This window comes from Psammomys obesus, unplaced genomic scaffold (assembly GCF_907164565.1).
Source record: "Psammomys obesus unplaced genomic scaffold, mPsaObe1.curated_primary_1811, whole genome shotgun sequence".
In the NCBI taxonomy this organism is placed as follows: domain Eukaryota; kingdom Metazoa; phylum Chordata; class Mammalia; order Rodentia; family Muridae; genus Psammomys; species Psammomys obesus.
In genome coordinates, this window is record NW_026596034.1 from 23,719,675 (window position 1) to 23,740,425 (window position 20,751).

A 20,751-nucleotide genomic window follows, 5' to 3' on the forward strand; every position below is an offset into this window, starting at 1 on the left:
GTGTGTGGGGAGCCTGGGGGGGTGCATTTCCTGCCTCTTGACTGGAGTGACTCATGGGTTGAACCACTGGTGTGTACTGAAACCTCACCTCACGGGCCGTAGGGAGGGGGAGTAAACATTAGGCTCCCCTGCTCCTAGCAGGTCAAGCCACCCTGCCTCAGCACCCACCGTGCCTCCCAGAATTACAATCTCAGTAACTCAGCTTACGGAAGGGCATCCATGCGTAGGAAGCTTTGGTGTAGTGCAGCAGCAAACACAGACTCTTACGTGCAGACAGACACACTGGCCATCTCAGCTCTGACTTTCTTTCCATTGCTACGTGCTGGTTTCACAGGCAGGCACCATGACTGGCTTCTTTTTATTTTATTTTTTTGAGACACATTCTCCTGTAGCTCACTCTTGTAGCCTAGGCTGACCTTGAACTGCTGATCCTCCTGCCTCAAGCTTCCCAAGTGAGCCCCCCATTTTTCTTTCTCCTTTGAAGGGTATCTATTTATTCATTCTTGTAAGGCCTGAATCCAGAGCCTTGAACATATCAAGCAAACACTTTATTTCCGAATCACCTTTTTAGCACCCCTTCTGTCCTTTTTGCTATTCTCAAAGCTGGCTTCAAAGTCCTGATTTTTCTTTAAATTAAAAAAAAATTTTTTTTCCATTATTTTCACAGTGTTGAGTGGAGGTCAGAGAACAGCCTGAGGGAGAGTGTCATGGGGGTCTCAGGGGTCAAACTCAGGCCGTCAGGCTTGGCAGCCATCAATTTACCTATGAGCCATCTTACCTGCCCCTAGGTTTTCAAGACAGTTTCTCTGTGTAGCCTTGGCAGTCCTGGAACTTGCTCTTGGTACACAGGCCTCAAACTCACAGAGGCCCACCTTCCTCTGCCTTCCGAGTGCTGGGATTAAAGACATGCACTCCCACTGCCTGGCTCAAAAGGTTTTTTTGTTTTGTTTTTTAAGGCTAGGGTGACAGCACAGCGGCGCAGCACTTGCCAAGTTCTCGTGAGGCCCTGCCATACAAGGTTAAGCAAGTCTATAAAAGATAGCCCGTGGTGCTGGAGCGGTGGCTCAGTGGTTAAGAGCACTGTCTGCTCTTCCGAAGGACCCGGGTTCAATTCCCAGCACCCACATGGCAGCTCACAACTATCTGTAATACCAATTCCAAGGGATCTGACACCTTTACACTAATGCACATAAAATTAAATTATATATCTCCAGGCTTGGGGCAGTAATCCCAATACTAGGGGAAGCAGAGGCAGAAGGATTGCTGTGAGTTTGAGACCAGCCTGGTCTACAGAGCGAGTTCTAGGACAGCCAGGGCTACACAGAGAAACTGTCTTGAAAAACAAAACAAAACAAAAATCCCCAAACCCTTTGAGACGAGCTCTCCCTAAGTTGTCCAGACTGGTCTTGAACTGCAGTCTAGACAATCCTGCACTTGTCTGCAGCCTCAGCCCCAAGAACAAGACTACTCCAGCCGGTGCTACCGGGCCAGTTGGCTTAGTCTTCATCAGTCACTAAGGAGATCAGAACATCAAACAGGCGCTCGGTGCCACGACCTAAGATACGAGGGCCCCAGCCTAACTGCTCAAACAAGGAAAGAGTATGTTCCAGGAGTTTGGACTGTACTTTACATAGGAACTGCCATGACTCTAATCCTTTGGCAGGAAGTGATCGTTCACAACACAGCCGTGCTCACTGGTGGTAACTAGCATCTTTTCTTTTGAGACAGAGTTGCACTAGGCAGCCCTGCCTACCGGAACTCACATATGTAGACTGGGCAGGCCTAGGAATCAGAGATCTGCCTGCTTGTGCCTCCCTTGTGCTGGAATTAGAGGTGCAAATAGACCAGCACACGTGGCTTGGCAGTAGTATTTCTGAGCTTGCAAGACCTTCTTCCTTCTCACGGCAATGCCGTGAACTATGAGACTCCCATTTGGTAGCAGAAAAGCTCTTTTTTGGTTTCTGTTTTCCAAGACAGGGTTTCTCTGTGTAGCCATGGCTGTCCTGTCAGGTCTGTAGAACAGGCTGGCCTCAAACTCCCAGAGATCTACCATGCCTCCTGAGTGCTGGGCTTAAAGGAGTTCAATCAGAGACTCTCATAGAGTTATGACTGATCCAGGGATTTGAATCCATACTTGGGCTCTGACCTGGCCCCTTTCTCTTGCTAAACTCTTGTCTCCTCTTAGGCTTGAGCCCTGGGGATCTATAGTGAGCGTGATACATACATATGCATGTATGTATGTGTGTAAGTACCATGCTATAGATCGGCAATCCACAGAAGTGAAATTTACCTCAGGCTGAGGAGTAGCTCAGTGAGAAAACACTGCTCAGCATTCAGGAGGCCGTGACCCACCCTCAGCACCAAATAATTTAAATGAAGGCTGTACTTAAACACATCGGTCAGAGATGGTGAAAATCTCTAGATGTGGGCAGCTGCTGGCTTTTCACTCCTTTCAGGACGTTCTCAATAAGAAGTAGTAGTTAATTATTCGCAGAATATGTGCGTTCTCTCCTAACTGAAGCCAAACACTGGGCAAGAAACAAATTTAGTGAGAGGGGGTTTATATTGGCCAATGGTTGAGGAGATGCAGTCCCTGGTCGTGGGGAAGGGGCAGTGGTGGTGGCTCTGCGGCAGCAGGAGGAGGCAGTGGCTGCTTGCTCTCAGCTCGGTGGACCAGAGACTGGGAAGTGTGACCCGGCCAGAAGGCTTAAGAATTGTCCCTCCAGCAATACCGTCTCTCAAAACAAGCTGGGGACCAAGGGTCCCATGAGGCTTTGAGGTAACTTTTAAAAATTATTTTGGGGCTGGAGAGAGATGGCTGATTTTAAAAACACTGGCTGCTCTTCCAAAGGTCCTGCTGGGATGGTGCCCTCCGTGCTGACCTTCCGTGTTGTATGCCAGAGCATCTAGCTTCCTGCTGTGCCCCTTGCACAAGCTCCAGCACCATAGCATCCAAAATCCCTCTAAGGCATAGGCCTGTCACTGGTAATCATTGTGCAGGACTTGAGTCTGGGCTCCAGCACTCATGTCAAAAGTACAAATTCTTCAGCCTCCGGCCTCCCCCTCTCACTGTGGGAAACGAGACAGGAGACAGGAAAGTGAGTTAAGCGGACTGCCCTTAACAGAGTTGAACTAACTTTGCTGCCATGCCACAAGTGAACTGTAGGTGGCAGTGGTCACTGTCTCTCCCCATTCCTCTCACCAGGAGAGGGTCTGAACATCCTTTACAGCGTGCAGGTTATCTATCTTCTATCTACGAATTCCCAATTTTTTCTCTTTGCAACCCAGGCTGTCCTGGAACTAACTCTGTAGACCAGGCTGGCTTCCGACTCAGAGATCTGCCTCCCTGTGCATCCTGAGTGCAGGGATTTAAGGTGTGCACTAGTGCTCAGCCAAGTAAAACAACTTCTTTAAAGAAACCTTCTAAAGCCAGGCCAGGTGGCTCATGCCTTCAATGGCAGACTTGGGAGGCAGGGGCAGGGTCTCCGAGTTTAAGGCCAGCCTGGTCTACAGTGAGTTCCAGCCAGGGCTCAGCGCCCACCTCACAATCCCCCCAGGTTTAGACACACAGACTTAGCCGAAATCTTGGGCTCTTTAGTGATAATCTGGTCAAGTCATGGGAAGCCTAACTGAGCATCTCTGTGCCCTGAACTGCTGCAGCTCTGCTGATACTTGACTTGGTGACTGCTTGATGGAGTACTGGGCAGCTGATGTGAGTGAGCCATCCTGGCTGCTTTCCCGTGCTGAGGATGTATTTAATAGGACTTTCCCTCCGTCTGATTAAACACTGCAGTTACGTAAACGTCCATCCTTTCTCCCAGAGTTAGTGGTATGTAAAGTCCACCCATCAGCCAAACGTGACCCCAAATGAAAGGCTGCAATGTGGATTTACTACACTGCATTTTTTCTGGATGACTGAAATTTTATCCCCCACACTCCAAAAAAGCTTAAAAATTTAAAGTTTTATTGTAGAGTACTTAGTTTCTGGCATAAAGTAATCTATAGAGTTGGTCCTCAGGCAATGGTCATGTTAGTGTCCACATCCACAAAGGGCATGAGAACAGAAAGGCAGAGGAGCTGACCAACAAGTTTATTAGAAAAAGATTATCATTTGGGTATTTCTTCCTTTGAACTTCAAGGCTCAACATCTGCTGCAGGCCCGCTTCCTTCTGCTTCCAGCTCCCCTTCCCAGGCGGAGTCCGGCTCTGCGTGCTCACAGCAGGGCGGCGTGTGCGCTGCAACCTCACACAGCACCGGCTCAGGCAGCCTCGAGAGCCAGGCCTACTCTTCTGTCTAGGCGGCTGAGACCAGACACTGGGGATGATACTCCAGAGCTCCTCTGCAGCGGGCTGCAAGGCGCTTTGCCTGCAGGGCTTGCGACATCACCTCTTCTTTACAAACTTCTTTCTGGAAGCATTGGGGTTCAAGCGTCTCCGCCCCGCTCCCAGGGTGCTGTCCCGGACTTGCAGGGTGGCGGAGCGGCTGGAGATGTCATTCTCTGCGAAGGGGGACACCCCGGCTATGTAGTCAGGGGCAAACACGTTAGTCTTCTGCCTGGCCTTGTAGGACAGCCGCAGCTGCGGGAAGCGCTGATCCTCGGTCAGGTGGGGGTTGACGGCGTATTTGCCTCCTTTGGGAGTGGGCAGTGAGTACTACAAGAGGAAAAGACAGTTAGGATGTGACCCTGCTCACACAGGCCCACGCGTGTCCATCAAGCATCCCTTCAGGTCCTCCTGCAGACACAACTGTCCAGCCCACTCCAGGCCAGTAAGACAAGTCTCTCACACCATGCTCAACTGACAGATGAAAACCCAAAGGCAGCGCCTTAACTACACACTCTCAGCTAAAGACAAATGGACAGAGAACTTCAAGAAGCTGACGCCATTTCCACAGAGGTGCAAATTATCAGCTCTGAAACGGCCACATGGGTTCTAGGCCGAACAAAATAAACTACCGTGAAAAAAGGTATTATCCGGGTTTCATGAATGGGGGTGAGGCAGCTTTGAATGCACTGTTGGTTCACATCCAGGGCTGCCGTCTTTGCCACTAAAAGCATTCTTAACCAGGCACGGTGGTGCACTCCCAAGATCCCAGTACCTGGGAGACAGAGATAAGAGGACCCGGAGTGCAAGGCCATCGTTGGTTATATATCGTTGGTTATATGGCAAACTCAAGGTCAGCCAAAACTATTTTACCTAAAAAAGTGCTTCAACTCCTAAGAGAGGGGCTGGGGATGCTGCTCAGTTGGCTGAGTGTCTGCCTAGCAGACATGAAAGCCTCAGGCTTCATCCCCAATCTCGTGACACACAAGATTGTGTGAGGCAGTAATCCTAGCACTTAGGAAGCAGAGGCAGCAGGAGACTATCTCAAACCAAAACACACAGCCACATGCCTTCCCCACACCCTATTCTAGGTCGGGGACAGGAGTCGGAAGCTCTGGAAACAACCTGCTGTCAGGAGGAAGAGCAAAGAGCTGCCAAGAGCTGAGGTGCAGCAGGTCTGCCAGGGCTCTCTCTAGCCAAGCACGAACTACATGAGCCCCACAGCAAAGAGTGAAATAAAGCGGAGCCTAGAGCAGAAAATGAAAATCCACAGGACAGGCTGGAGGAGGGTGATGCACACCTCCAGTCCCAGCACTTGGGAGGCAGAGGCAGGCGGATCTCTGAGTTTGAGGCCAGCCTGCTCTAAAAAAACGAATCCAGGATAGCCAGGGCTACCCAGAGAAACCCTGTCTCCAAGAGGATGACAGCAGATTGGTAAGCCACTGCACTCTTACACTCTCCCTCCATTATTCTGGTCCGTGCTCATAACTGCTGAGCCATCCCTCCAGGACCCCCTCCCATCTTTTACAGGTTCGCTCTGTAGCCACGTGGCCTCCACCTTGTAGATAATCTGCCTGAGCCCTTGAGTGCTGGAGTTACAAGCACAAGCCACCACACCTGGCTGCTCTGTCTTGATCCACTCACACAAACCCAGGACTCTGCTGTGCGGGGGCATTCGCTTTGCCCTCCTCCCTCCACTTCAGAGCTCAGAGTGTGCTCGGCCTTTAAATTCCCACAAAAGCCTCTTCTGTGTTCCAAATGAACCCTGCTGAGCAGGTGGCTCCTCACTGCTCCTCCCCACATCTTATATACTTCCTGCCTGGGCACCAAGAACACTTCCGGACTCATCAGCGGGGTGACTAGCTGGCTCTCCCTTTGTTCTCTGGTCTTTTTAGTAGCTAAGGCTGGGCTTGAACTCTGTTCTTCCTGCCTCCACCCAAGTGCTAGGATTCCAGGTGTGTGTCACCACTCTGCCCAGTTCTCCCTTGGTCATTCGGTTCTGAAGTTGTTAGGATTCAGGATGCATGCCACCTACCCGGAGGCCTCTTGGGTTCAGCACTTTGGGGTTTCGGGAGAAATGCATGTGCAAGGTACCGTCGTCATTGATAGTCACAGACACCTTTTTCAGGGTCTTGTTCCCACAGTGCCCGCAGAATACTCGGTTCGTGTCCGATGTCGTCCTAGGGTACACAAAAGAAAGGCTGCTCACTAGTACCACAGGAGACCCCACCTTTCCTCAGAGAAAGAAATGACAGGAAATGCAGAAAAAGCTTATTCTTGTTATACCCATCTTCCAAAACTCAAAGGCTGCTAGCCTTATGCTAAAGGGAGATGAAGCAAAGAGAAGCTGCCTTCCTCAGAGGGAAAAGGGCAAGATGTGGGCACATTAACAATGCATACAGCAGCACTCAGGCATTATCCGTGAGTGTAACACCAACCACCACCGAGCCGGTGCAACCTCTATCTCACAGGTGGGAAACAAGACCAAGGAACCACCTGGAAGCGGCAGAACAGCGCAGCGTGGAAGCTACCGACATCACAGTCCTTCTGCTCTAATCCACTGTTCCCCAGATGGCAGCCGGGGCGAATTTAGGAGTTGGCAGAAATTAAGTGAACCCTACAGGAAACAATATAAAAGCTGCCTGGGCTGACCAGTGTGAGACCCTGTCCCTTTCATCTACTCAGCTCCATAGAGAACCCAGGACAGGAAAAAGCTGCCACAGTCAAAGGCCAGGGTGCAACCTCAGCCATCTCGTCTCCACAACCCCCAAGGGAAGAGGCAGAGTTGGTCAAAGGGCTGGAAAAGACAAACCCTCACCTGCAAGTCTCCGGAGCCTGAACAAACGCCTCTGCAAGGGGCTGTGGACTAACTACTCTGGAAGCAGCTCAGCAGCCACTGCCACATTGAGTGTGAGTGTGTGTATCTGTCTCTCTTGGGGTGGGAGGATGGGGACAGACGGACACTAAGAACTTTTGTACTGGGGACAGTGGAAGAAGTGGCTTTTCTAAAACAAGGAGCTGTTATTAGCCTCATGCATTGAACACTGCAGCTAGAAGGCTGCAGAAGCGACACCACTGTAGAGGGTGGCGGCAAGGCTAGGGCATGGGCTTCTAGGGATACAAGTTCACACCAGGAAGCTCCAATCTCATCAACTGAACTTCAGGCCCAGCAAAACACCTCAATGCTTCAGCACCATCCCACACCAGGCTTCTTCAAAGCAGGGCTCTGCCGGGTGCCCACAGATGTCTACAGAGGAAACCCTGACACAGAATGGCCATAGCCTCCCTTCAGGTCCTGGGAGCGTACTGCCAGAGCAAGGCTGTGGCTGTGTCTTTCAGTCCACCCAGCCTCCAGGGCCTATTCAGAAAACACCCCCACCACCACCTTCAATAAGAAACAGGGTGCTCGACCAGCTGACAGTCCAACAGGGAACATTTCCTATGTGCCAAAGACCCCGCTAAATCCCCATGATTTATGTTCCCGGTTTCTTAAAACAAATCTTTCAATTTAAAGACACGTGTAAAGAGATAGGAAGGCAACTACCTGGTAATGCCTGCAGACCATAGAGACAAAGCATGGAGACATGAACCCAGGCACTGTGGACTCACGCACTACTTTGTGTGTATGTAGTTGGAAAATTCCAGACATCAAGTAGCTGTACAAACACAATGAATCCCCATGTAACCAGCTTGACTATCCACTCACAGCTACTGTGTTTCACATTTACCCTACATTCTGTCCTCCTGTGTCACTGGGAACAAATCCCAGACCTCTCTCCATCCACATCATCAGAGAACAAGTGACCTCTGTTCCAGAACCCACACCCTTAACTCTAGGCCCCTCAGAGACGTGTGTAGAAAAGACAGGACACTGGCAACCTCTGTCCCAGGGACTTCAGTGTGGTGGAGACAGTAGGGACCCACAAAGGAACACAGAGGCGAAAGCAAAGCACACGTGACACAGGGCTTTCTTCTGGGTGGTCACCAGCAGGGACAGGAACAGGAAGGCCCCAGGCACGTACTTGAAACAGCCATGACAGCGCAAGATGTAGCTCCGGGCCTCTCGGATCAGCATGCCGTTCACTGCCAGCACGTGCAGCCCCAGCTGGAGGAGGACATTCTACAACCAACACGTTAACGAGTAACTCAAGTCAGCTTCTTTAATAGCGGTAATTCTGTCCACGGTTCTGGGAACCCACCATCCTTGTTTGGCTTCCTATCCCTGGCTCTTGTTAAAGAACACGAGAGACCCGGCTGGGAAGACAGGGACCTATTGCTCAGCAATTCCAAGAACACAGCCTGGCCTCATTGGTAATGGCTCTCAAGACAGAATTTTTTCTTTTTCCTTTTGATTTTTCAGACAGGGTTTCTCTGTGTAACCCTGGCTCTCTTGGAACTTGCTGTACAGACTAGTGTGGCCTTGAACTCACAGAGATCTGCCTGCCTCTGCCTCCTGAGTGCTGGGTAGCCAAGGCTACATAAAGAAACCCTGTCTCAGGAGGTGGGGGATAAAGCAAACAAACAAAGCTGGACAGTGGTGGTGCACACTGTCACTGAGCAAGGGGACACCTGCAGGTTGTCCCCTGACCCACCCACACACACATGTACTGAGGCACATGAGCATTCACCCACCAACCAAACAACCAAATCAATGCAAGAGGTTAAATATTCCAGCAGGCAGTGGTGACACACGCCTTTAGTCCCAGCACTCAGGAGGCAGAGACAGGCCTCTGTGTACAAGGCCAGCCTGGTCTACAGAAGGAGTTTCAGGACAGCCAGGGCCTCCCCGATAATCTTAAAAAGACAAACACTCTCCTCCCTACGCATACTGTCACTGAACAATCCGCCACTCACTCCCCAGGGTTGGCCTGGTCACCCACCCACCTGCATGGCGAAGTCTGTGGTCACGCAGCCAACTCGCACGTCCTTTGGGATGTCACACTGCTCCAGCTCCTGCTGGATCTGTCTGATGTTGCTGGGGGTTATCCACCCGCCCCCGTCGTCCTCACTGTCTTTACAGTCCTCCTCCACCTCCTCCTCGCCTCTGTCAGCCTGAAACATCAACACACAATCTCCCAGCCCACATGACTCTTGTGCAGAGGCTCGGATGTCAGTAAGAGACCCCCGCCTTACCAGCAGCTCCTGCAGTTCGAGGTCAATGTTAGGCAAGGGGTTCCTCCAGAACATGAAGGAGCTGAATTCCGGGTTCTCAGGCCCATCAGCTGGGTGGCCATGATCCACCGTTTCTTGTGAGTGTTTAGGCTGGGATTAAAGGAAACTTTCTTTTCTCAGTGTAGGGGAATAAACCCTGGCCTTTACATATACCACGAAGCAGAATGACTCAAAAACATGAGAACGGTCCTCAGTTTAAATGTGAAACCAATCTGTATGCAAGCTGGGTCTGGGAGCACCGTAAAAATATGCTCCTGAGCCAGGTCAATTTGCTTTGCTGCCAACAGCTGTGGCGTATTGTAAAAAGCCTAAGGATCAGGGCTTCTGAAAAGAGTTACCTTGGAGGGCAGATGAAAACCAGAAATGTTCAGAGGAGTTTCAGGGTGCTGAACTGAAGAGCTCACTCTAACCTTAGGGGGAAAAAAAAAAGCCTGCATTGAGTAAAGACAATTAGTTTGAAAATATAACATGAAGGACAATTAAAACACGCTTTCTTCCTAGTTATTGAATATAAAAAAAACTAAAGTCACATGAACATGCAGACAAAATGACAACATTCAGAGATCCTAACACCATCATTTAGTATTTTTAGGGTGTTTCCATTACACAAAAGGCTGTGGGTTGCGCACCGTGAAACTGGCGGGTGTCCTACAGTGAGCTGTGGGCTAAACGCCTCAGTACCGAGTCAAAGCAAGCAGTGTTCTGAAGCTTTTGGAGATGGCGTCAGCCCAGGCTGGTCTTCAACACACTTTGGCCAGCTTTGGACTTCTGACCTCCCTGCCCTTACTTCTGAAGGCACGGGATTACCACAGCGCGCCACTGTGCCTGTTTATGAGGTGCTGGGGGTAAAATCAAGAGGCTCCTCCAATGCTAGGCAACATTCTACCAACTGAGCCGCCGCCTCAGCCCATTCTAATGCTTTTGATACAAAAATAAAATAAAATGAGGTTAATAAAGAAGAAAACAAGAGTCTGTTTTTAGGCCTTTACATTGGAGGACTCTAAACCTGACTGAAAAAGAAGTGAGGGCCGTGCTGAACAGAGTAAGAGTGAGTGCATTAACTATAACCCACCAGTTTGGAAGTGGAGGCAGGAGAATCAAGAACTCAAGGTCAGTGCTGGCGAGGGCTGTGTACTTCAGAACACTTGTTGCTCTTGTGGAGGACTCAAGGTTATTTCCCAGCGCCCACACTGCCGTTCACGACCACCCTAAACTCACACAAGCAAAACACTCACAAAATGGCATTTTCCATTTTTAAATGGACTTAAAAACAAACAAAAACAAGTGTTCAAGGTGATAGCAAGTTCCAGCTAACCTGGGATACAGAAACTGCTTCAAAAAAAGTGACCTCATTTGCAAAATTAATTAAACATAACATATATACTTCACAGCTGGGTGGTGGTGTCACACCTTTGATCCAGCGCTCCTCAGGCAGAGGCAGTTGGACCTGAGTTCGAGGCGTGAGCTCGCGCACGTGTGTGTGTGTGTGTGTGTGTGTGTGTGTGTGTGTGTGTGTGTGTACATATACACACATAATTTTTTTCATCTAACTGATCACCAAAACAAACTATTAATAAATACTGGCTGGGCAAGTGTGAATACTGACAGGATATTTGGAGACATTAGGGGCCCACATTGACTTTCTGTGAGGATAGTGATGGCTCTGAAGTTATTTATGTGTCAGCGGCAGGGTCTAACTTAGTCCACGATCACCTTACACTGACTTTATAGACCCACCAACCTTGAACTTCTCATCCTTCTGCCTCCACCTTCAGAGTACTGGGATTACAGGACACAGCATACACACTGGTGGGGATTGAACTCAGGATTCCTGTGTAAGGGGCAAGCACTGGAAGACCCTCAGCCCAAGGTCACTGTTGCTTCTAAGATTAACTTAGTTAGGAATTTCAAGATGGCTGAGTGGGCAAAAAGACCCACACCGTGGAAGGAGAGGCAACCCCCATAGGCCTCTGAGCCCTCAAGCAAGCCCTGGTGTGTTCATACACATACACACACAAAGTAAATGTAATATAAAAAATAAAGAGCCAGGCATGGCGGCACATGCCTTTAATCCCACTGCTCTGGGGGCAGGGGCAGGCAGATCTCTGGGTTCCAGGACAAGCAAGGCTATATAATGACACATTTTGTCTCAAAACAAAACACAAAGGGTTCAGGCCCATTCTAGACAATACAGTGAGACCCCATGCCTTATATATAAATTAAAATAAAGAAGCATTTATTATGCGTGTGTGAAAGAAACAAAGTTCAGGAGTATGGCCACCACAGCAACACACATATGGAGGTCAGAAAATAGTTTTTCCAGGATCCACCTTCTTCCCTCGCCTCCTTTTTTTGAGACAGGGTTTCTCTGTATAGCCTTGGCTGTCCTGGACTCTTTGTAGACTAGGGAGGCCTCAAACTCACAGAGATCTCCCTGCCTCTGTCTCCCAAGTACCGCACCTGGCTTCTGCTTTCTCCTCCTAGTTTTTGTTTCAGGAAGGTTGTTTCTGTTGCTGTACTTCTCTCATCTTTTAACAGCAGGGCTACAACTACAAGACCTAGTTACTGCGTCTACATTTTTAACAGGCTCGGGACACAGGTTATTAGGCTATACAGGCTGGAGCCTGCTGGGTTTGTTTTTAATTAAGAGTATATAACACAGAGACACAGGAAAAGCTACATATCCCTGAAACACCAGGTGACCTCCTAACTGAAAATACCCAGGCAGCTCGGAGGTTAAGAGCACTTAGTGCTCAGTCGTGAGGATGGGAGTTCAGTTCCCAGCACTGTGCTGCAGGTTAATGGCTGACAAATGCCTGTAACCCCACTCCAAGGGATGTGCGATGCCCTCCTACAGGCACCCTCCCCACCACCCCAAAAGACCATGCACTCACACAGATACACACACATTTAAAAATCAAAGCCAAACCAGCCAAACGACCCAGTCTCCCTCATTTACCTTTTCTGGTTCTTTTTTTAGATGAGACACCCCAACAAATTCTGCTTCTAGCTGGTAAGTGAGAGCCAGCACTTGGATATCGGTGGCAGAGAGGCTGGGATAGTCCCCAGTCTTCTTGGAAAACTCAGTCACTGAAACAAATAAGAGATTTCCAACTTCAGTTAAGGTCAAAAACTTGACAGGTACTTAGATAGCCATAGTATCAAAAGAATATATAAGAGCTGGAGAGATGGTTCAGCTGTTAAAACATTGGCTGCTCTTCCAAAGGACCCAGGTTTAATTCCCAATATTCACATGGTGGCTCAGGACTGTTGGTAACTCCAATTCCAAAGGACCCAACACCCTCTTCTGGCCTCTGAGAACACCAGGCAAACACATGGTGCACAAACGTTCATGCAGGAGAAACATCTATTCACATAAAACAAAACAAAAACACATGGGCCATTGAGATGACAGAAAAATCCAACCACCCTTTGGTCCCTAGGATCTGTGCGATGGAAGAAGAAAAGCAATTCTCTGAGGTTTCTCTCTGACTCCATCTGAATTGTGTCACACGCAAAAAAAAAAAAAAAAAAAAATTTCCCCCCAAAGAACTTAGAATAGGTATGCAATCTTGGAGAGGTGGCTCACTCTTGTAATCGCAGCACTCAGGAGATGGAGACAGGAGAATCAGAAGTTAAAGGCCACCCTCAGCCTTATAAAAATTCAAGGTCAATCCAGGCTACTACACACCTTGTTTCAAAACACACCAACAATAACCAAACAAAAACAACAATCATTATCTCATGATAACGGCAACATCTACTTTCTGACCTTTTGTGACTGAAAAAGTGACCTCTTTGTGACTGAAAAATCTGAATTCTGCTCCACCAAGCCACTCCACAGGTGCTTTAAGGTAACATTCCCATCTCTGAGATCAAGGAAGAGGTCAAGGTCAATAGAAAAAAAAATGACCTAAGTTGATATATTTGCCCATGATAAAAGTTCCTTACTGAAGCTTGGGTATCATTGGAAGCCTTTTTTTTTTTTCAAGTCAGGGTTTCTCTGTGTAGCCTAGCTGACCTGGAGACTCACTTTGTAGACCAGGCTGGTCTCAAACTCACAGAGATCCGTCTGCCTCTGCCTCCTGAGCGCTGGGATTACAGGCGCGCGCCACCGTGCCCGAACCGGATCTGATCTTTCTTTTTAAACTTCTTTGGTGTTCGGCAGTACTAGGCCATACTTGGCAAGCACCCTCCCACCGAGTTCTTGCGATTCTACACACCTTTCCTGCACGCTTCCCATCTGCTAGGCACTACGCCACGAGTTTTCTTCTCAGGGCCTGGATTCTCTCAGTATTCTCACTGCACAGATAGGGCCAGGCCGAATCGACTGTCTCTTACACAAACGCTCGGGCTGGTCCCGGACACGTCTGTCGGCACTCACCCAGCCTCACGTACTCCGGGCAGGGCTCCCTGAACCGCAGCTCGTACGGCAGCACTGCCAGCCGCCTGCGCGTGGCCTTGTCGCGAATCTCTCGGACCACCTCCCGGAGGGTGTAGATGTTTTTCCCGATGTCCTGCGGACAGATCGGCCCAGTTATCGCACTCGCCTGACCCCACGCGCGCCCCGGGAGCGCAGGCTCCGCGGCGGAACCTCCTGTACCTGCAAAGGAGCGTCCCTCAGGAAAGCTCCGGCGTCAGCCACAACGTGCTCCACCGGCGCCATGTTGGCGGGCGTGGGCGGGCCGCGCATGCGCGCGCGGACCCTGCGCCGCTCCCTGCTTTTGGGCAAAGCAGTCCTCCCCCGACCAGAGGAACAGCCGCTGCCATGTAGCGGCGCCCCCTGGCGGCCGCAAGCCGCCGCTCCAGGCCGATGCGCGCACGCGCAGCCGCGCCGTTCGCCTTGCCAGGGAGTGAGTGTGTGCATGGTTAAATTTGGGAGACTCCAGAGGTAATTTGCGTCAGAATACACTTCATAGAGCTGCAAAACCTGCAGCGTATGATTAAAAAAATCAGCATCTAGAAGCAGAATCTGTCACAACAAATCTATAAGGTATGTTTTATTTTGCAAGCAGGGAAGCCGAGCTGACTTGGCCGGACCTGACTTGGAAACACTCTTTAAAATCCGTTATGTTACGCAGCATAGCTGCGTAATCTCGGGACAACGGCTGTATTACTTAGCACCCTTGCCCCACCTTCCTAAGCAAGACACATGGTTTTCTTGAAAGTAATTCCTTGCTGAATTGAAGAACAGGTATGAATAACTTCCAGTTTTTCTTTCAAATCGGAGATTAGGAGATCTGGGCATTACACACTGGTAATGCTGACCTGCTTTCATTTAAACTGTCCGGTTTTAGTCATCTGTCCTGTATCAAAAATTCTTCAGTGCCCAGTGTCTGTGACCCAAATATTTTCTGCATCCTCAAACATTTTTCTGTTTGTTTGTTTGGTTGGTTTTTTCGAGACATGGCTTCTCTGTGTAGCCTTGGCTGTCAGTCACCTTGTAGACCAGGCCAGCCTCGAACTCACAGAGATCTGCCTGCCACTGCCTCTCGAGTGCTGGAATTAAAGGCATGTGCCATACACTGGGTTCCCTAAACACTTTAAACACTTTAAATTTCATGGGGGGATGGGGCATGCCAGGTGCGCACAGTGAAGGCCAAGGACAACAGGGGAGCCAGTTCCTTCCTTCTGCTAAGAGACTCCTGGGGGTAGAGCTCAGGATCTCAGGCTCGGCAGGTCAAGATGCTTCTTGCTACCTTCTCATTCTCACTTTGTAGCTCTAGCTGTCCTTGAACTCAGAGACCTGCCTACCTCTGCCTCCAGAGCGCTGGGAATAAAGTCCTCCGCCACCACGCCTAGCCCCTAAACATTGTATATTGCTAATCTTCTTACCCCTGACTTTCTCCAATTTCCTGTTTTCAGTGCTGCCTATTCTGAAATAACGTCCTAGCTGAGGACTATCCAAATTTTTAGATAATTTTTTTTCAGCGTCTTGTTGTTTTTCGGCTAACTCCATTTCTCTGCAGGATCTGGCATTGTCTATTGTCCCTTCCCTCTAAATGTACCTGGTTTTGGTGATTCTTTACAACCCTAGTCTCCCCGCCTTTGATCCTCCTTAATCCGATTCTCCTCTTGCTGCCTTGCAAACATGGTGCCTTCTACCTGTCTTTGCAACTTAATCAATGCAAGGTCTTTTCTCCAGCAATGCTACCTATTGATGTTCACGGTCTAAAAACTACATATAGACATGTGAGCGTGTGAGTTTGTGTGCCTGTGTGCGCACGTGCGCCGAAGGGGCCAGAAGAGGGTGTTGATCCCTTGGAGATGGGGTAACAGGCAGTCTCCATCCACCTGTTCAAGTGGCGGGACCCTAATTCTCCTGGTCTGCCGTTAACGGCTAAGCCATCTTCCCAGCTCCAGAGAACTCTTTCTAGGAAATCCCATCTGAAATTTTTTGGCATCTACACTTGTAAGAGTTCCAATAATTGTCATTTTAGAGTCTTGCAGTATAGCTCTGGCTGGTTTTAAACTCAGAGTTTTGATATCTGTGCAGATATCACAGGCATGGGCTACCACTTCCTTTGTTTTGTTTTACTTATTTTTCCTTTTTTTTTTATTTTATTTTGCGAGACAGGGTTTCCCTATGTAGTGTTGGTTGTCCTGGACTCACTCTGTAGACCAGGCTAGCTTTGAACCCACAGAGATCTGCCTGCCTTTGCCTCCCAGAACACAGGCATGTGCCACCGTGCCTGTTTTTTTTTGTTTTTTTTTTTTGTTTTTTTTTTTTTTGTTTTTGTTTTTTTTAAGGTAGGCATCTCTGAGCAATCCCCATCTCTACCCCACAACCCTCCAATGTTCATTTCACTACAGTATGTCAGCATCATTCTGAAATCCTTGTCTGGACCCTTCCACTCCATTCTCATTTCTCTATCTGTTTTCCCACTGAACCACACAATGAGTGAAGATTCAGAACAAGAGCCTAGCAAAAAAAAAAGTTTTATCCAAGTTGAAAGGGCTTCTGGGGTTTAAACACTAAAGAATGAGCTGAAGCTAGCCCTGGAGGCGCATGCAGACAGTCTCACTTCAGAGTGGAAGGCAGGGACTGACAGAGGTGGATTCAGAGTTCAGGGTCATCCTTAGTGACCTATCGAGTTCAAGGCTAGCCTGGGCTACGAGTGATTCTGTCTCAGATAAACAAAACAAAAGAATCTGATTTGGGTCAGTGATTCCGAAACTCGGGTGTACATCGGAAGCCCAGGAAGAGCTTGCACAAACAAGCTCACAACAGGTCTAGATTTCTGACTTGGTGGGTGTGGGAAGGACCTGAGAAGTGACATTTCTGGCAATGCTGCTGCTGTGACCAGGGACATACTCTGAAACCCCTGTTTTAAGAGATTAGTTTGGAGCCAGGCATGGTGGTGTACACCTGTAATCCCAGCACTCAGGGAGGCAGAGGCAGGCAGATCTCTGTGAGTTCAAGGCCACCCTGGTCTACAAAGTGAGTCCAGGACAGCTGGAACCTTACAGAGAAACCCTATCTTGAAAAAAAAGGGGGGGGGGGGCTGGAGAGGTGGCTCTGTGGTTAAGAGCATTGTCTGCTCTTCCAAATGGACCTGGGTTTGATTCCCAGAACCCACATGGCAGCTCACAACCTTCTGCAACGCCAATCCGAATCTGCAATGCCAATTCCAAGGGATCTGACACCTTCACACTAATGTATGTAAAATAAAATTAAATAAGTTAAAAAAAAAAACCCAAAAGATACTAATCTGGGAAGGAGGGATCAGGTTTCAAATACTTATTTTCTAACCAACATTAAGAATTCTTATTTATGGGGCTGGAGAGATGGCTCAGTGGTTAAGAGCTCAGACTACTCTTGCAGGGGACCAGTGTTCAATTCCTCACACCTCCCTCAGGTGGCTCACAAACACCTAGAGCTGCTGCTCTTGGGAGATCTGCTGTCTGTCATCTCCATGAATGCTTACACTCTTGTGCACAGACCAACACAGACACACAAATGTACACAGTTCCAAAATAAAAATATTTATGTATGGGCTGGAGAGATGGCTCAGAGGTTAAGAACACTGGCTGTTCTTTCAGAGGTCCTGAGTTCAATTCCCAGCAACCACGTGGTGGTTCACAACCATCTATAATGAGATCTGGTGCCCTCTTCTGACCTGTTGGCATATATCCAGGCAGAATACTGTATACATAATAAATAAGTAAATAAATCTTTAAAAATTTTATGTATAGCACTTTATAGTATTTGGTTTTTGTTTGTTTGTTTGTTTGTTTGAGACAGGGTTTCTCTGTATAGTCTTGGCTGTCCTGGACTCACTTTGTAGACCAGGCTAGCCTTGCACTCACAGCAATCCACCTACCTCTGCCTCCCCAAATGCTGAGATTACAAGTGTGCATCGCCACACCTGGCCAGTTTATAGTATCTTTAAATTTAAAAATATTTATTTCACGTGTATGGGTGTCTTGCCTGCATGTATGTCTGTGCGCCAGTTTGGTGCCTGGTGCCTGTGGAAGCCAGGAGAAAGCATAGATCTCTTGCCACTGCAGTTATTGAAGGCTGTGAGCTCTCTGCAGGTATGGGAATCAAATCCAGGTCCTCTGCAAGAGTAGCACAGGATATCAACTAGTGAGCCATCTTTCTAGCCCTGTTGTAATTTTCCAAACTGTCATTTGAGTTTCTCGTATTTCTCTGTAATAGTTTTGAAGGGCCATTTATATAGTAATAGCTCTATGGATTGGCTGAAAAATACCTATAAATATGATATTGTGCCTGGTGTCTGGGGGAACCTTAGAGTTTGTGGATTTAGAAGGACCACGCTGAGGTGTAGTAGTTCAAGCGCGTGTCTGAGGATTTGTGTGTGGTACCTGTAGCTGTGCAGGGTACCTGAGAGAGTTCCTCAGAAGTAAATTAAGACCCTGGCACACTTTTGTGGCGCTTGTAGCTTAATAAAAAATTAAAATTAAAACCTTAGCACACCAGTAGCAAAACTGTGTCTTTAAAAGGTTTACAGGGGTCAGAGCGATGGCTTAGGAATGAAAGACTGTTCTTGCAGAGGACACAAGTTTGTTTTCCAGCAGCCACGTCAGGAGGCTCACCGCTGCTTCAACTCCAGTTCCAGGGGGTGACATCCTCTCCTGACCCCTGAGGGCACCTGCATATTTGGCGAACACACACAGAAATGAAAATAGAAATTTTTAAATTAGTGCTGGAGAGATGGCTCAGAGGTTAAGAGCTCTGTCTGTTCTTCCACAGGTCCTGAGCTCAATTCCCAGCAACCACATGGTGACTCACAACCATCTATAAGAAGATCTAGTGTCCTCTTCTGGCGTGCAGGTGTACATATAGATAGAACATTGTATACACGATAAATAAATAAAACTTAAAAAAATAAAATTTAAAATTAAAAGTTTAAACTAAGTTGCACTCAGAAAGCTGAGGCAGGAGGATCAGGAGTTCAAAATCACCTTCTATTAATAAGTTTAAGGTCGGCCTGGGCTGTATGGGACCCTTAAAAAAACTAAAAGAAAAGGTTGGGTGTGGTTGTTCATACAGATTATGCTTGAGATGCTGCCACTGTCAAGTGTCAGGCAGGAGGATCACTGCAGCCACCGTGGGATAAACAGTGACTTCCAGGTTAGCTGGGCTTAGGGCAAGACCCTGACTTTAAAAATAGAAGTAGCTGAGTAGTGGCGGCGGTACCTGCCTTTAATCCCAGGGCTCGGGGGGCAGGCAGCTCTCTGTGAGTTTGAGGGCAGCTTATGTACAGAGTTCTAGGATAGCCAAAGCTACACAGAGAAACCGTGTCTTTAAACACAAAAACAAAACAAACAAATAAATAAAGAAAACCTGAGCATGGTGGTGCTCACCTTTATTCTCAGCATTTAGGAAGAAGAGGCCAGCTCAAGGCCAGTCTGGTCTACATGGTGAGGTAGAGAGCCAGAGCTACATAATGAGACACTGTCTTAACAAGACAAAACAAAACAACCACAAGATTAAGACATGGTGCTGCAATCTCAATCCCAATACTTTGAAGGCAGAGGCTGGAGGGCCACCTCAAATTTTAAGCCTGACAGACAATGAGTTCCAGACTAGCCAGGGCGAGAGTGAGATCATGCCTTTAATAATAATAATAATAATAATAATAATAATAATAATAATAATAATACAAAGCAGCAGCAGCAGCAGCAGCAGCTGAACTGGAGAGATGGCTCAGCTGTTAAGAGCACTGGCTGCTCTTTCAAAGGACTTGAGAGTTCCCAGATGGCAGCTCATGATAGCCTTTAACTCCAGTTCCTAGGGGATCCGATACTCTCTTCTGGCCTCCAAATGTGCATCAGGGCCCAGACCTTAGTACAACTGACTCCATGATGGGAGAACCTTTCAGGCCTAAGACTTAGCACATGGACAGCACCATCGGCCAAAAGGAAGACGAAGACCTAATCCATCAAAGTCTATGGAAAAGTCCTGGGAAAGTCTGTAAACGTACTAACTTTGCTTTTTGGCTTCTGTGGTTTTGCTTCTGGCTTCCTGTTCTTGTTAACTGAAGAATCTCAACCCAGAACATGGCTTCTGTGCTTAAATGCTCACCCTGAGGAAGGCTCAGAGCCTGGCTACACACTGGGGTCTCAAGCACTGGGTAGAGTCACCAGATGGCTAGTAAGATTTCTTTTGTTGTTTCCTGTTTCCTGTTTGAAACAGGGTTTTTCTGTGTAGCCTTGGCTATCCTAGACCAGGCTCGCTTAGAACTCACAGAGATTTGCCTGCCTCTGCCCAGAGTGCTGGGATCACAGGTGTGCACCATGGCGCCGGCTTGACTGTCTATAGGCTCAAATGTACAACTGCACAGTCTTCTCTGTTGAGTACCCCACACCCTTTGTGGGGGTCCCACTGAGATCCCTGGAGACCATACCTCAAGACACTGGGGGGTCTCAGAGCTCCTAGGAATGGGGTGAGTGTGCTGGTCAAGGAACTCCTAGGGAGGGCACAGGTCCCCAAGTCTCCCTTTGATCATTCTCTGCCTAATGCCTCCTAGGAATTTAACACTTCCACCCAAAAATAAACAAATTAGAGCATCACCTGGTCTGTCACCTCTGGATATAAGTCTGGTTAAGATGCCTTCTGTTTGGACACATGGGAAAGGTTCGATGTGGCTGTTGAACTAATGTCCAGGAACCAAGTAAGACATTACGGGATTCCCTTGTCTGCTCAGGCTGTCTTTACTCTGTGTGTGTTATCTTTCTGTGTGTTTCTATCAGTCCTGTTTCCCTGTATCGACCAGTGGCTTTTTCTGAT

The 20,751-nt window shown here is 48.3% G+C and overlaps 1 protein-coding gene and 1 long non-coding RNA gene across 3 annotated transcripts; one reads left to right on the forward strand and one right to left on the reverse strand.

The window, feature by feature from the left end:
* Positions 1–3,942: 3,942 nt before the first annotated feature.
* Positions 3,943–14,199, reverse strand: Nob1 (NIN1 (RPN12) binding protein 1 homolog). Of its 2 annotated transcripts, XM_055621477.1 has the most exons (9): positions 14,098–14,199; positions 13,879–14,011; positions 12,454–12,584; positions 9,833–9,904; positions 9,456–9,584; positions 9,207–9,374; positions 8,345–8,442; positions 6,358–6,502; positions 3,943–4,652 (listed from the first exon to the last, which is right to left on the reverse strand). In XM_055621477.1, the coding sequence occupies exons 1-9, from the start codon at positions 14,185–14,187 to the stop codon at positions 4,383–4,385; spliced, it is 1,236 nt and encodes a 411-aa protein (XP_055477452.1). In that variant the 5' UTR covers positions 14,188–14,199; the 3' UTR covers positions 3,943–4,382. The 2 variants fall into 2 exon arrangements, with proteins under 2 accessions (XP_055477452.1, XP_055477451.1); XM_055621476.1 differs by having other exon boundaries at positions 9,207–9,584.
* Positions 14,200–14,341: 142 nt separating this feature from the next.
* LOC129686719 (uncharacterized) lies at positions 14,342–18,872 on the forward strand. Its single transcript, XR_008721687.1, has 2 exons — positions 14,342–14,487; positions 18,712–18,872. It is a non-coding gene; the product is annotated as an uncharacterized LOC129686719 (long non-coding RNA).
* Positions 18,873–20,751: the final 1,879 nt, after the last annotated feature.